This window comes from Metopolophium dirhodum, chromosome 9 (assembly GCF_019925205.1).
Source record: "Metopolophium dirhodum isolate CAU chromosome 9, ASM1992520v1, whole genome shotgun sequence".
NCBI lineage: Eukaryota > Metazoa > Arthropoda > Insecta > Hemiptera > Aphididae > Metopolophium > Metopolophium dirhodum.
This window is the reverse complement of record NC_083568.1, coordinates 8,151,665-8,168,270: the sequence shown is the minus strand read 5'-3', so window position 1 is coordinate 8,168,270 and position 16,606 is coordinate 8,151,665. Positions and strand designations below refer to the sequence as shown.

At 36.5% G+C, this 16,606-nt stretch overlaps 1 protein-coding gene across 6 annotated transcripts in view; it reads right to left on the bottom strand.

Annotated features, from left to right (window-relative positions):
• Positions 1-16,606, bottom strand: part of LOC132951894 (protein unc-13 homolog B) — a 185,883-nt gene that overhangs the window by 35,443 nt on the left and 133,834 nt on the right. For 2 of the 6 annotated variants that reach the window (XM_061023932.1, XM_061023933.1), the window contains exons 1-2: positions 12,544-13,857; positions 8,743-11,829 (exon numbers count right to left, since the gene is read on the bottom strand). The exons of the other annotated variants lie outside the window; for them this stretch is intronic. In XM_061023932.1, the coding sequence (XP_060879915.1) occupies positions 8,743-11,724 (2,982 nt within the window). In that variant the 5' untranslated portion in view covers positions 11,725-11,829; positions 12,544-13,857. Of the gene's footprint in view, positions 1-8,742; positions 11,830-12,543; positions 13,858-16,606 lie in introns of those variants that run through there. 6 annotated transcript variants of the gene reach the window in all.

Here is a 16,606-nt window from a genome sequence, read left to right as displayed (position 1 = left end):
GAGACCAACGAAATGCCATCAAAAGCTTCCTACACAAATATGTACCGAAATTGCCTATACAACACGCCGGCCAATAGGAAATTTTAAATAATTAATATTATTAAAAACTATCAAGAACAGGCTACAACCAAAGACATGCCCTTCGGGGGGGGGGGGGGGGGGGGCACCTTCAAACATTTTCTCAGATTACAAAAATTAACGTAGACTTAATATTAGTTTTTTTTTTACAATATTTCATAACCCTTCCGAATGTTTGTTCTGAGCATGGCCTTGGGTCTATAACTATTCTAAAAGTAAATTATTACAACACCACAATTCGGTTTCGTGAGTGCGCAAAGCCACAAAGGTACCAGAACCAGTGACAGCAGTACTAATACTAGTTTAGTGATAGTAAATTTTTTCTTTGCGAGGTGACACAATTTTTTCCTTCAGGCGTTGATTGGACATAATTCAAAATATAATATTTTTGATGAGCTGAAAACCGTATCAATTAAAAATTGTTTACTCCATATTTTACTCACAAAGCGACCTACATGCGTTTTACGGAGAGTTTTACAGTGGTTCTCTGCCAGACCGTCGAACCCACAACGCCACCCCTTCCACCCCTTCTGTGGTTTTCATGTATGTGAAAAAATACAGGCGTGTAAAATATTATAATAGCATTTTTACACGATAAATAATATATTATTATTTGGACGAGTGAACCGATGTACGTTATTACTCTTATGGCAGCGTGTCGAACGCCATCGATTTATTATTATTATTATTATTATAATACGCGTATTATATCCTGTATCGATATTTTTGCCAAGCGGAATAATATTATTTTCCCCTCGAAGAGTTTCTTTTTTTTTTTCAAATCAGATAACCAACATTTGTCGACACGTCAACATTTTTTTTTCATTCCCTTCGAACTCCGATGGTTTGTATACATTGAATACCATATAAATATATAAGACGCTTTGATTTTACGAATTATATACCTACGGTAAACAGAAATTGTGATTTATAAACCGGGAGGTATATCTATATATACTATATGGTAGGTACTTTATGGCGCAAGTGAGTATTATCGATAAGTGACAGTCCAATAGAAAATATGTCGCTGAAAATCACAATCGAGTTACAAGTCGACGGCGGAGCGAACGCTATGGATAAATTGTATACCGGAGCGAGTAGAAAAATACGACCACGATGGGAAAAAATAAAAATCGAAAAATGCATTATGTCATATCGGCGAACTAATCTTAAAATAATGTTTGAAAATCATAAAATACTGGCGGCCGAACTTTGTATTGAAGTTTTTGTTTAAAAAGTTCATACTCGACGCCTTAATCTGTCAAGAACACGGTCAAACAATTTCGTATACCTACTAAAAAATGCATATACGGTTGCTAAAGTTTTCAAACTGTGCGTGCTATATACTTATAGTTACCGTCCTTGGCATAATATGAACGGAAATCATTTTTCAAAAAATGATACTTTTATATTCGTAAAATACATATAAACGTATTGCTCATACGCGCACGAGATACGGATATTCGTGATGACGTGTTCGTCATATTAAATCCACCAATAATTATACGTGTGCTTTTATACATTTTAAAAACGACCATCGCCTGTGTAGCGGACTTTCAGTATACGTCGCAGTTCGTAATATCACGGTATTATAATGCACACCACACAACGTACAAAGGTATATTGTTATTCTAATAATATTTGATTTTTTTAAAACATTTTTTTATGCTCGGAGTTACACACCGTCAACCGCGGACGCGGCGCGACGCGTAATGTGTATAATAATAATCCTTTCTGTAAAAAAGCTTTAACTCAAAAACCATTACGCACGCTCGGCAGATAGTATAGGTACAGCGTGCCACAAAAGTATATTAATGCTTTACAACAACCAGTATCAGTGTGTAGGCCATATTATACATAATGATAAAAGTATAATTATTACTACACAATGCGGCAATAAAAATATAATATTATATAAATACCACCGCAGCTAGAATATTATTATCCATCCAATTAAGTCTCACACGACCGTCCAAAAATGTAAGCTTCATAACACATGTCGATGAAAGCAAAGTGTATTTGCGTGTGTGTGTGTGTGTGTGTGTGTACTTAACACGAGTAGTTTCCTCGTAGGTGATTTACGGTTAGGCAATGTAGCGGCGGCGGTGGTGACGACGATATGGATTTATTAATTTCTCGCGAGCGCGTTTCCATTACATTAACTTAACGTTTAAATACAATTCTATATTATTATATACACTCTCTCACACTCTATACACCACCCTCATTTTCACCTCCCCCCGTCTACTGCACCCCCCGAATCCTTGGTGGCGTTCTGAATTATTATCATCGTAATTTAATTATTGTTTTATCGCATCGACGTTATATTATTATATGTATAAATTCGCCTTATACATATATGTATATATATATATATATATATATATATATAAATATACACGCGTATTCCAGCAACGTACAAATTAATCGCCGGAGACAATTATAAATGATCATTGCGAGAACAATTGAAATTTATTATTTCGTGTTTTTAAACGTTTCGGACACGTCTTTTACATCAATCATTCGCGATTAAAAGAAAATAAAAATACGAGAAAACCTTTAAGACACAATATCCGAATGGCTGCGTATAAATTACTCATGACATCAGCTGCTTGAGATTTGTGAAATTCGTTCGTAAAAATAATTATTTTAATTTGTTAAATTTATCGATGGTATAATATTTTACAACACAAACACTCTATGAAAATAAAAAAAAGTGTATTTTTTTAGACGGTACTCGCATGCGTATGTTTTCGATAATCATTATAATGGGAATAAAGTGAAATTTATATTTCATAAAATATTTAATCGTGTGAGTTATATTCATTTATGATTAGTTTAAAGGAAATATTTCCAGTTGGGTAATCTATTATATAGTGAAAAGCATTTGACTGGAATGAGTTATTGTTTTTCTATTATTTTAACGAAAGTTTTATTTTTTTTTTACCTTCATATCGACACGAATGAAAAACCATTATGATTTTGATTTAAGAAAATATAACTGAAAGAAAATACAACAAAAACAAACGATAGAATAAGGGAAACATTTTGGATTATGAAATCTAGTGCTGTTTGAATTGGATATCGTTTCACATACTATGATATGGCGTCTATTGTTGTGTACAAATAGCTTTTGTTCAAAAATGTACAAAACGGCAGAAAAGAACGGAAAACTTTAATAAAGCATAGTCCAGTGTTTAGGAGACTTTTGGGATAACAAAAACAGTTATTTAGGAAAGTTTTAGCTTTGTGCTTAAAAAGTTGTTAGCTCTTTTTGTTATATTACTAATACGCATTATAAGCGAACAACTGTCACTATATACGAGCATAACGCACGCACGGGAATAAGAATAATGAAGCTCTCGGGTTTTAATGTTTTTAATAATAATTCCCACCGTATAAACCGAGTTATATCTCAAATCATCTGTCATGTATATATGTTTCTTTATGACATCATCACTATCATCATCATCATCATCATTATTATTATTATAACGTTATCCTATTATATTTGACTTACGATGATACAATATAATGATAACCATTGTCAAGTTAATCGCAAGCTTATCTGCACATCAATCATTCTGTCTATACACTTTGATTTAAGAGCATCTGGACGCGGTAGTCAATCTTTAAGGTGAAATTATATATGATAGAGACTATATTCGCACGTTTTCGTGTTGACAGATTCTACGCTTCTCGACACGTACAAATTCAATTTAATGAATATAAAAGAATAACCGCTTAAAATCTATGACAAGTTTGTGTATTATTAAAGATTTTTTTTATGAAAAAAATTACTAATTATTAAATAAAATATAAAACAATGTATACGTATATACTATCTTGACATTGTTACTAAATGCAATTTTACCAAGTTTTATAAAACTTAAATAATTTTATGAAATTCAAACACCATAAATATACCTAACATAGTCGTATGACAGTAATTGGTTGAAGATAAATTGTGGGAAACAGTTAAGTTACTTTATTTATTAATTAATGATTTATAGATCAAGTATAATAGAATATAAACAAAACTTTAAATTAAAAACTAATGAAGTAATATTAAGTGTATTTGAAAAATAATAATTAATAACCGTAATTATTAAAGTTTTATTTTAAGTAAATAAAAATATTGTCTATGGAATCCATTAATATTTTCAATTAAAACTATAAATGGAACGTGAAGATGACTGATATTTTTTCGGTATGTATTTGCGCTTTTTTTAACTATAGAGAGTAATTTTTTTGTATTTCTTAATATTTTTTAAGAAAATAATGAATAATAATTAAGCAATCTAAAATGCTAGATACATTAGTTTTTTGAATTTTTTTCTATTTTAGCGTTATTAAGCTGTGCTTTGATTTGCCTTAGAGGTTAACTATAGAGTTCGTTTATTGACGAAAGATTGATTTGAAATTCAGCTTATAAATGTATAAATGCAATATACATAATTTTAACATCAAATGTGTGAATATATCATATTCAGAATATGTAATATTATGACGTGTCCATCTGAAAAAGTGAGAATGCCTATATATGTTGGTGTTTCAGTGATATTGGGATTTTTATTTTTTGGCAAATAGTTTTTTGGACAGCAAAAAGCTAAAAAAAAGTTTTACACAGCAGCTTTGATTGAACACTGATTGCACTTTAGATGGGTCAATTTCAGAAAATCGCGAAGAACTGCGAAAAGAGCTGTGAAGAAATGTAATCAAGCACCCGTTTAGAGCTTCGCTCAGAATGGTTTTCCAAATACAATGATATATATCATTCCTTTCAAATTTAATGACACCCACTCCAGCAAGCCACTCTATCCCTGTATATTACATTTTCTCGTTTTATAGTTATCCCATTATACCTTTAATAATATCGTATCTTTAAAATTGGGTAGTTAACGTAGTCCTACAGAAATTGATATAAATGTCAATGTAGACAATTATCAATGCACATTTAATATTTATTATTAAAATATAAATACCTATTATAATTTTAAATGTACAAATATGTATATTAGTGGGTTATAACTTATAAATTATACTCGAATGCGACACAGTGATTTTTTTTCATATTCTATTGATATTCATATAAATAGAAAAAAAATCGAAGCACAGATTTACAGTCTAATTGAATTGATTGACAAAATTATTCTTTGGTTTTAAAAAAATATTCATGGGAACTATTGTTACGATATTAATCAGAAATATTTTGGGAAAACGGAAGATAAATATTTTTTTTTTATTTTTTGTTGATTTGATTGTTTTGTCATTATTATTGACGCGTGAAAAGTATAATATGTGTTTGTTTCCTAATATCTTTCATCGTGTAAATCTTTTAGAACTTTTCCACTGACCTAAAAATCACACGTTCCTAATATTTATATTAAAACCAATATCTCCCTCTGAGCACTTAAAGCCAGAGATCCGTAAACCTTATCAGTAGAACTATTTCGTAACCTTACGTTTTGTATATTTTATAATTAAATATCACCCGTGGAGTTTTCAATCGAAATGTTTTAACTCAAAAACAAAATTGTTTTAAATCAATTACATTCGCTCATGCATAGGTATACTAGGTGCGCATAACACGTCGTACGAGCTATTATAATGTTAATCTATGAGAACCTAATCAATACGTTTGGTTTTGGCGTAATATAATAACATTATAATATTATTACGATAACGACTGCCGCTTTTCAATCGACCAACCGTTTAATAAATTATTAGTGGAACGAAACCGCGGGCCCATTCAGAAATAATATACTTCAAACGATAGGTATATCGCGTAGTATAATAATATTATGTAGTAGTATTATATTATTATGTGTTGTGCACGACGACTTACGCACTCGGGGCGGAGAACGGCGAGTGAAATAATTGATGATAAATAAAAAAAACCACCGCACACAAAGGTACGTTGATTTCGACACGGACGGAATTAGTTTTGCATACACACTGCGCCGTGTTACACGGTATTTTGATCATCGTGGCGCGAAGCCAACAATGACTGTGCAGTGTACATGTTATACAGAGAGCATTGTTGTTTAAATATATATTATTTTGACACACCCGTTGGAAATTTTTTTTTTTACCTGCCCTACTCGCGACCGTAATTGTTAATCTGATTGAGCTACGTAATCCGTTTAATCCCGCACACACTCCCGCCCAGACGTTGCTTTTAAATTTGTATACATGTGATATTATTATATTGAGTTACCTACTACTACGCCGTGTTTATTTTGCAACGGGGAACCGTTAAAAGGTGCTCGAAACGTTTTCGACAAACGTGCATGAACTAATTTCGAAAGACAATATGTTAAATATGATTATGCGGCTGGCCAAAAATTAAATTACGTTTTGAATATTAATTTGTCTGTTGTAGTATCTCCCCAATGCGTTTTACACACACGAGGGAGAGTAAAAATGAAAAAAAAAATGGTATAAAAATAATTATAACAATAATGATTGCAAAAATATTGACGATAACAATAATAATAATAAAAATAAATGCACACTCGAAATTCGGTTGCAGATTAAATATGCATCGTCGTCATCATCGTCATCATTATCATCATCATCATCATCATAATCATCACCATCATCATCATCGTCTTCGTCGTCCTCCTACATATTCTACCGAAATCAATTAATATTAATAGTTTTCCCGTGACCCGGAGTGAATGCGTTTTACACTGCAGCAGCGCACCTTCGCAGACACCGTGCGCGCGTACATTCATTGTAATAATACTAATAATATTATAACGCCATAATCATATTATTATACGTGACCTCGGTTATCTTGTTTCGATTTATATACATTGTCTAAATTATAATTGCATCAGGGTAAATATTTATTGCGCGACGACGACGGCCGAAATTCGATTGATCGAGGCACGTCCCGCACGTGTTGGTAACGCGCCGCGCTAATTCGACGACAGGGGCACGGCGCCCGACCGATGCCGACCTCTCCCTGATCCATGTCGTCGTCGTCTATAACGATAATATTATTAATTTAACGGTCGATTATATCCATAATAACAATAACAATAATAATAACAATAACCTCGGTTAAGCTGCAGGCGGTGTCGTACCGGGTCAACGTATATAAACGGTGATAAAAACTAGGCAATAATATTTGGATCCTCTCTGGGTGGTCTTTAATAATTCAGTATTGGAATACCGGCGTTGTACATAATATTTCGTCACACACGAGCTCAACGCGTTCTTATTTTCTGTTCACAGTTGTTTTTTTTTTTATTTAGGGGGTAAATCAAGGACTTCATTATAATACATTGTTAAACGTATTGAAAAGCTGGTTAAAACGGCTGCTATTCATCGAGGCGAAAACGGCGGAATACTAAAACCTAATCTACGAGTTTAATAATCTTAATGTATTAATTTTTATGTTTGATATTATATTTTATTATATTGTATTATCCACCGATTTACCTAACCAATTACCATTAAATGGAAATTAATAATTCAGTTTTTAAAATTTACGATTACATTGATTTTAATACACAACATTTGGTTTTAGAAAATACTAATTAGAAAATTAGTTGTAATCGGATAAATAGATTATGGACACCCTTGATATTATAGATAATAGTTAAAAGTGTTGTAGTATAGGAATAAAATCATGTACAGAAACCGTCGGTTCATCGGGTTCAATATAATATTTATACATTAATTCTTTATAAGAAGTTTCATAATAAGCCGAGTTTTTTCATTTTCAAGAAATGAATTTTGTAAAGATACTGTATCAACTTTAAATAAATTAAAACTTGGCTATAAAATATATTTAAAATAAAGTTTATAATAATATTAAAGTTATTTATGTTATACTTTATCGGTTTAGAGACATTAGTTTTAATAAAACTAAATCCTTATGGCATTTTTTTTTTTAATAATTTAAAATATAAAATAATATCTTAATACTATCCAAATAAATAAAAAAATATTTTTTTTTACTATTTCAGTAAATTTGTGAGGAAAAATATAGTTATTTTTTACGGTTTGATTATAGTAATAACAAACGGTTAATAACTTTTGATAAAAAAATTGATACATTTTTAAAGCGAAAAAATTCAACAGTTTCCGTGGAATTTTATTAGTATGTAATAATATAAATTTATATTTCATGAGTTTAAAAGGTTTAATCTTTATTTGATTAATTTTATGCTTAAGCGAGTGCAGAATTGTGTCTACTTTGTATTTAGTTATAAAAATTATATGTATATTATAAACATTTATTTTTATTTTTATTTTTATTTTTATTTTTATTTTTATATTAATTTATTTGACAAGAAGTACCTATTTTATCTCTTTTGTTTTATAATTATATAACGTATCTTATTATTATTGTAATAAACATTTCACTTAATATAATTTCAAAATTTACATTATTTGAACTACGATTTAATCTTCTTTTAAATATATAATTTAATATATAACTACAATAGTACAGTAAAATGGTTTAATTTGAATATCCATTAAAATAAAATAGGCAACTATATATCACAGTATTATTATTATATTTTATGTACTACTGTGATTATATTTCATTGTTTAAATATATACAACTAGTCAATTCAAACTGAAAATCGTTTTAAATTTAAAATCAGAGTACACAATAAATAAATAAACATATTTTAAATTTACCTCGATAATCGGAGTAGGTGGAGGTCCAATATCCTGGTTTATCTCGTCGGGTTTTTTTTCCTTGAGAGCTTTCACGATTTTCCATTTACTGCCACTCTCTTCTTTATCTACTAAATCGTTTTTATCAAATTTAAACCTGGGCAATGACGGTGTACCGGGACTTTCGTCCTCTTCAACGACCATTTGTTCGTCGGCCGTTTCCGTTTCCTGTTCCGGTTCCTGTTCCGGTTCCAGGTCTAGGTCTTGACCTGGAAGATCCCTTCTAATGCCACCCGGAGTATCCGGTACTTTCATTAACTTGAACCTTATAGGTCCGTCATCTTGTATTAATTCCTCTTCAATGACAGTATCCAAGGATTGCTCTTGTTCGAAAGCATCCTCGTTGAACGATTCGTCTACTGATTGTCTTCTTATGTCTTCAATGGCCTTAGACATTTTTTCTTTAAAATCTACTTTAGATATAAGTATGGATGATTCACTTCGAGCACTGGGTGGTGGTAACATAGGTGGCCCAAATACCCGTTCAAAATGAGTTTTTTTCTCTAGTTCTTCTAATTGTTTTAGTTCATAACAATACCATTCATCATCACTATCGATGCTTTCTTCAGTACTTTGCCGTCTTGACGAAATTCTAGATGTACTTCTCCACGAATGATTGCTTCTACTATCATCTTCAGTGTCCGCAGATCCTTTTCCAGCCCACGGTACCTCTAAGCTTGCTTGTCTAGATGACATTTTAAAATTTCTTATATTATTCATTGGCTGCACAAACTCTTCGTGAGGTTTAACAGGCTGTTCTTCTAATGATTTGTTACGTTTTTCTACTGGAATTACTGACGATTCCCCTTCGGCCACTCCATTTGATAGCTTACAGTGTTCTCTATATTTACTCAACTTTCTGGATACTGCAAATTCTTTAGTCGGACCATTGAACATTTCAGCTGGTAACTGAATTTCATTAATTTGTTCTTGTGCCTCTTCCTCCTGCGGCTCTATGGTAATGTTAGCTGGCTCTGGTGGTTGCAGGGGTGTTGGTGGTTCTGGTGGCGTTGGCCTATCTCCAGCTTTTAACTGAGTCCATTCATTTTCCGCAAATTCTGGATCTGCTATTGAATAGGAGCTCTGAAAAGGGGCAGGTTTAGCGGTTTTATGTAACAGCCCAGACATGGTGGACACAATTGATTTTTTTTTCTTACGACTACCGTGCCTTTGTGTGTTCCAACTACGCGGTTTTGATGTAGTCGCTGTCTCACTGTGTACGGAAACCGCATCGGGTTCCCTTTCCAAGCCACCCGGCAGTGAATGAGATCGATGCCGTTGCGGCAAGTGCACATCGGGAAACCAATTGCTCACCGAACTACTGACCGAGTTCATGGCTGATTTGATTATATTACGTTTAGATTTTTTCGTTTTTTCTTCCCTTCTTGAACCGTCATCTTCACAACGGATCTGAAAGTTAGGCGTCGTCACATACCTATACCTGGGATTATTATCTGGCCTGTCGTTTTCTCTACCATAGTACGTATCGTTCATGGTACTTGGATAATAGGTTAACGCATCTGTCATACCAGAATATGGTCTATCCGTGGGTTTTTTGTATTCTTTGTACGACATTACGTCCAACAGGTCCGGTACGTTAGATATGGATGACTGTTGTGCGTTAGTAGTCTGGTACTTATACCCTTGACCTGCCGTCGAATACACTCCTGTCGACCGATCATAGTACGGATAATCGGTGTCAAATGCAGTGGTTACGCACGTTACTACCGTTAATCCGGATGGACCAGCCACCGAGATCTGATATGATTGATCAAATACTCGTTTTCCTGGCGAACATGGAGATTTTTCATAGCTGGACAATAACCCGCCACTCATTGATGACAGACCGGAATCGGATTTATTGGCCGTGACTATGGCACCTGCTCGGTGTTGGTGTAACGCGTCCAAGTCTTTGGAGGAATTATGAAATTGGTGCATGGTGTCCAGATCCTTAGTAGAACTGTGAAACTGATGAAGCGAATTAAGTTCTTTGGTGGAATTGTGAAATTGACGCAAGCTCAGTGACAGTGCGGATGACAGCGATCTGGGAAATACGGGATCCTCGGGGGCTGGAGGTGGTGGACTACCGGGTGGTGATTGTGGCTGATACGAGTCGTCCATGTAAGTTGATTGTGACGTTGTATCCATAAATAACGTCGGTGACCTGTACCCGGGTTCTTCGCATTTTGGGATCGTGGGAAGCGATCGAATGGACGGAGACGTGTAAGGATACATACGATTTTGTAAGTTTCCCACCGATGACGTGAGTGGCTTGTTAATTGGATAAAAATCTATAGCAGCTGCTGCTCTTTCCGTCTCGTCGTTCCAACTGTCCAATTGGGCTTCGGCGTACAGTTGTCGCATATTTCTCTCCATTTGCTCTATATTTTCGAAAATCTCTTTGGCAGACTCGACGGAATCCATTTTTTCCTGGTCTTCATTTAATAGCCGGTCTTCGTACGCTCTATAATCCACGTCCCTCTGTTCCAACGGCTTTTTAGTACCATTACTACTGCTGCCTTCCGATTCCTCCCATATCATACTCAGTGCGGGACGGTCACCAACTTCCGGTGGTCCCATGTATGTAGACGGAGATGTAATCGGCTCTGCACATATCTCAACCATTTGGCCGATGACAGACTGTTGATTCTGAATAATGGTTTCGAGTTTTTCGATACGCTCCCACATTTTCACGTACTCGTCTGACAATAAGTCCAGAGCTCGCCATGCGTACATCACTTCGTTCTCCAACACGTTAACACGGGGTGTCATTTTATCGATGAACTCATTTAGCGCAGCCTCTACAGCCTGTTGGTCGCCGTAGACGGTAGCGGTTGCGTTTGTGGTTGTAGTAGTAGCGGTGGCGGTGGCGGAGGCGGTGGTGATGGCGGTGACGGTAGTGGTTGGTCTGCCACCACCGTTCTGATTTTGTTCCGGTTCCATGTCGGTGATGTAGCTAAAGCCGGTGCATAATATCGGTCAGTCGTGAATAGTATTCTGCTTGTTGGTTGGCCAACACCGTAAATATTTTGATAATTATCTTTAATGCTGAAATAACAAAAACGAAAACAAATTAATAATAATTATGATGGATATACGTTACAACCGGGACGTTCTTTACGCGTGTAAAAATAAACTCATGACAGATAAACATGGCCAGGTTACTGACGTAGAACGTGTGGTTTTTATATCCATTTAAGTGTCGTAACTTTTTTTTTATGTGACTTACACCCGATGCCGGTTACGCCAAAAGAAGTAGCTTTTTAAAAGTTAATCTTTTAGAAAAGCTTCCGCAAAATAAATATTTAGGCGTGAATTAAGAACATCCAAAACCCTACGCACTTCCCAGTCACCACAAAATGACTTGGTTTCATAAATAATCGAGCACGGTGGCATTTCGGGAGACGATAATGATAAATTACTGTCATAAGCTATCTCGATTCACCAAACTTGGGTTTTTTCATTCTCTCCTTCTCTCCCTCCTCCCATATACCATCGTATTTTACACGGCCATAACCACCGGATATATTGGCCAATGGCAAATCCAGTAAGACGGTCGATTTAACTCTAATAACGGGAATTTATATTTTTATACCGGTAAATAGACCGTACTAAAATCAGGATAGGAATAAAAAAAAATATATAAATATTATGTTAGCTCACGCAATGAGACCAACACGTTCAGAACAAATATTATAATTTCGAACGACAACGTGTAAAGAACGTCCAAGGAGTACACACAATATTTTGAAAATAACTTACCTTCGACTCGAAGTATCATCGTTTTGGCATTTGATTTCATCGACTGTCGACGGTACAGCGAAACGTATTGAGTACCGGACGAGAGGCTCTGATGCTATCGTTTAAGCGGCGAAAACGTAAAAAACGCACGTAGTCGTACCGTACGAACGTCAGGCTTTTGCCGATAGGGCGAAAACAAAAAGAGTACCGAAACACAATACGGGGTGCAAAAGTTCGGCATGCGTTTTGCGTTCTTCGCCACTATTATGCATGACGAAAATCGATGTTGTGCAACAAGAGAGGTGTATTTATATTTGTACAATGGTTTGCATTGACAGTAAAATCGATTTCGGTGGGGCGTTGTTGGTTCGTAATATAATATTGTTTATATTTTTCGGAAACGCGTGTCCCTCCGCCGGGGAGTTTTGAACCGCGTATCCTGCGACCACGCACCGATGTCCGCCGCTCAGATGCAGCAGATACACTCGTTCAACAGCGGCGTGTCACCGTTCAAGAGGAGACCCGCATTGTCGTCGTCGCCGCCGTCGACGTCGCCGTCGAGAGTCCAAAAGTTTAATTAACTTTTTTGATTTACCAGCGTCGGCGGTTAGTGTGAGTTGCGATCGTCGTCGTCGTCCCCCCCGAACCATTACATAACGATTGTGCAGCGGTAATTACTGCACCGTCACCACGGCGATAATAATATTATTGTAGTGACGATGACGCGCGCGTTCAATATAATAACACAATATCGTATTGTGTGGCACACGCGACGGCTATAATCTTTGTCTGTTTTGTTTTTCACGCGTGGAACATCACGTTTTACGGTGATCTATACGGCACATAAATGACGTGTAACGCCGCGGTGTTCAACTGCGACGAGAACAATTAAAATTTTACAATTATTATTTTTTTATCAAAACGCACATAAAAAAATAAAAAATAAAAAAAACGACTGAAATTTAACAAGACTGTACGGTCTATATAATATTATTATGTGTACCGCAGCTACTGTTAAAAAATATTTTAATTCAATACACGTGTATGCATGTGTTGCGACAGATATACGTGTTTGCGTGAGTGTGTGTATGTATGTGTGTAATTATATAATGGTTTATAACGTATACAATAATAATATATTATATTATATAAAACGGGCAGGTGGTTGGCGGTCGCGCGCGTATAACCAATGTCATATATTATAGTGTCGTGACTCGGCAAAGGTGTTCGCGTCTCGGGCGGCGGCAGCGGCGTCGTCGTCGTCGTCGTCGGCGGCGGCAAGCGGGCGAGCGAGCGCGCACATACACACGTCCGCTGGCGATCCGGCACTGGTGGCGCGCACGGCGTGGTCGGCGCAATATAATCGGGAGCGGCGGCGGCGGCGGCGGCGGCGGTTTTTCCCGGTTTCGCGCGAGCAAAGCGCGCCCCGGCGGCGGCGGCGTTTGCGGCGGGGCGGCGTGTGGTGATCGTCGGCGGGGGCGGCGGGGGCGCGCACGGCTCGAGTATATACCTACCACCCCCGACCCCTGGACCCCCCGACTACCCGCCCCGACTGGCCATACCCTCGCGCGCCCCGGCGCCTGCCCACCACCGCCTCTCGCACGCCGGCTCGTGGCCGCGGCGGCGGGGGGTAGCTCGCCGTTGCGTCTGCGGGGACTCGCCCTGCGCACCCCTCGCCACCGCTATTGATTTGTCCAAAGACCTTCCGCGTGTTTGTCGACCGGCACGCCGACGGTTCAAGACCGGCCGAGTCGCCGTCGGAGTCGCGGAGTCCTCGTCGGTCGACGACGAGTTTTCCGAAGCAGAAAAAGAAATAAATAAACTGAAGCGTACAATTAGCGTATGTGCGCTACACCTGCACACTATCCGCGTGTGGCCATATAATATTATAGGTAGGTACCTATGTCGAACACGCGTGGCACGCCACACGAGTGTGTTTCGAGTTATGCGCCGCGGAGCCGGACGGCCGTGGTCGATTTCCCGTCGTCGAATTACTGTCACGCGTTAAACGCGTCCGCCCGTCGGAAATCATCTCTCTCTCTCATCCTCTCTCCGTCTCTCCCTCTCTCTTTATCTATCTCTCTATCTACTTCCCCTCTTAAAAACAACGAAATATGCCGGCATCGGATTTCAGCCGCCAACTATTACGGCGAGAGTCACGTTTTTTTCTCTTGTTTATTTCCGTCCCTTTTTTTACGTATTATAGTGTACTTAATAATAATATTATGTATACACACTAAACGCTCTTTCAAACTGATAAAATATCGTATCGTTTTTAGTATTTTTATTTTTTAATCGCACCAGAGATAAACAATAATGATAATTATAACAACGTCGGTTTGACGACGATGGCATATTTTATTGTCGATTAATTTCTATAGAGGCGAAATAACTCCGCGTGACGACGGATCTTCTTCTCTCGCCGCCGCCGGTCGTAATGTAATCGCGTTATCCTCACCCCCCCATCCACCTTCGGCGTGCGATACAGTTAATTTAAAGGAATCCATTTAGACGAGAAGAATAGCCGTGTAAACAACATGAAAAGACGAATTTCCGAAGCGATTCGTATCGACTGGTTTCACCCTCCCTCGACCGGCCATATATCGATTCCGGTCCGAACGCCACCGCCGAAAACCCATCATGTTGATAACGATTACTTGGCTTTAAATCGAGATTGTAAACACCGTACACGTCTGGCCGCGGTCTTCTATATATATATATCATACATACATATAAATATATAAATATATATATAGTATATAATATACTATGTAGCGACTTTCAACAAGTTGGCACGAATATTATACTTGTTTAATGATCCAACCCTTAAAGGATCACGTTTGCACTTTGTATATTATGTAAGGCGTCCCTGTGTGTACGGCGCTCGATACCGATGCCCGGGTTGAGGCGAAAAAAATAAACTACCCTCTATACGACATATTAGCGTGTGCTCGATATAATAATATATTATATACATATCATATATATATTAAAATATATATAAAATATGTGTATAATATTATATATCGTACGCGTATATAGCGGCGATGTATAATGCGTGTACATGGATTTAGGACGACGGGTACCGCTATAAAGTCTCCAAAAATAAATTATGGAAACATTTCCATTCATATTTTGAATCAATTTATTTTTTTTTTCCGGTCCTGTACATCGATAAAGCCGGGAATAACTAGTTGTAAAGTTGCAAACGAAAAATGGCGCACAATTCATTGCGGTCGAAAAAAAAAAAAACAGTGTTTACGTATATATACAGACATACACCACACACGCATTATATTATGCACACGCAGCTACATTTTATTGCCGTTGAATTCTATTCGTTTCTATGCGATACGTATCGAGGAAATGAATTTTTATGTAAATATTGCGCTGGAGTGGTTTTTGTTTTTATGTACGTACGTAATACAATAATAAGGCAGTTAGTCATTGTTTTGCCGGTAAACACAATCGTAAAACAAAACTGTGTTTAAAAATATCAATGTTTGAAGAATATTACAATTATTATTAAAAACGAAAAGTTGGTCGTATATATATAGCCTGTGCCTGTACAATGTGTATACCTGTATAATTTACTGTAATACGCGATTTGGCCAAATGTGAAAACATAACGAAACGTATAAATAATTTAATTGCGTATACCCGGTTTCACCCCTCCGCGCACTAATAATTCTGAATTTTAAATTTGTTACACCAATTATTCGGAAAGTTTGTTTAGAATAAATTAAATGTAGGTATACCTATTGACTTTTTGATTCAATTTTAAATTCATTAGTTTTTGTTTTTTTAGTACCCGCCTATCGAGTTATAATAATAATAATATATAATAACCGTTGCGATTTCAAAGGGATTAGATTTAAATCAAGTACATTAGCGCTTCGTACGACCGCACTAGACTCCTGGGGCGGTAAACCGTTTCATATGCGAACTTCACGCCGACGGTCAACGGGTCAAAAAATTAATTATTATCAATTCTAAACTGATATCAAACGAATCGTTTGATTGAGACGATTGAGACGCGCGAAATATTTCGTATTCACGACGTGTAACTATACCCACCAACTAT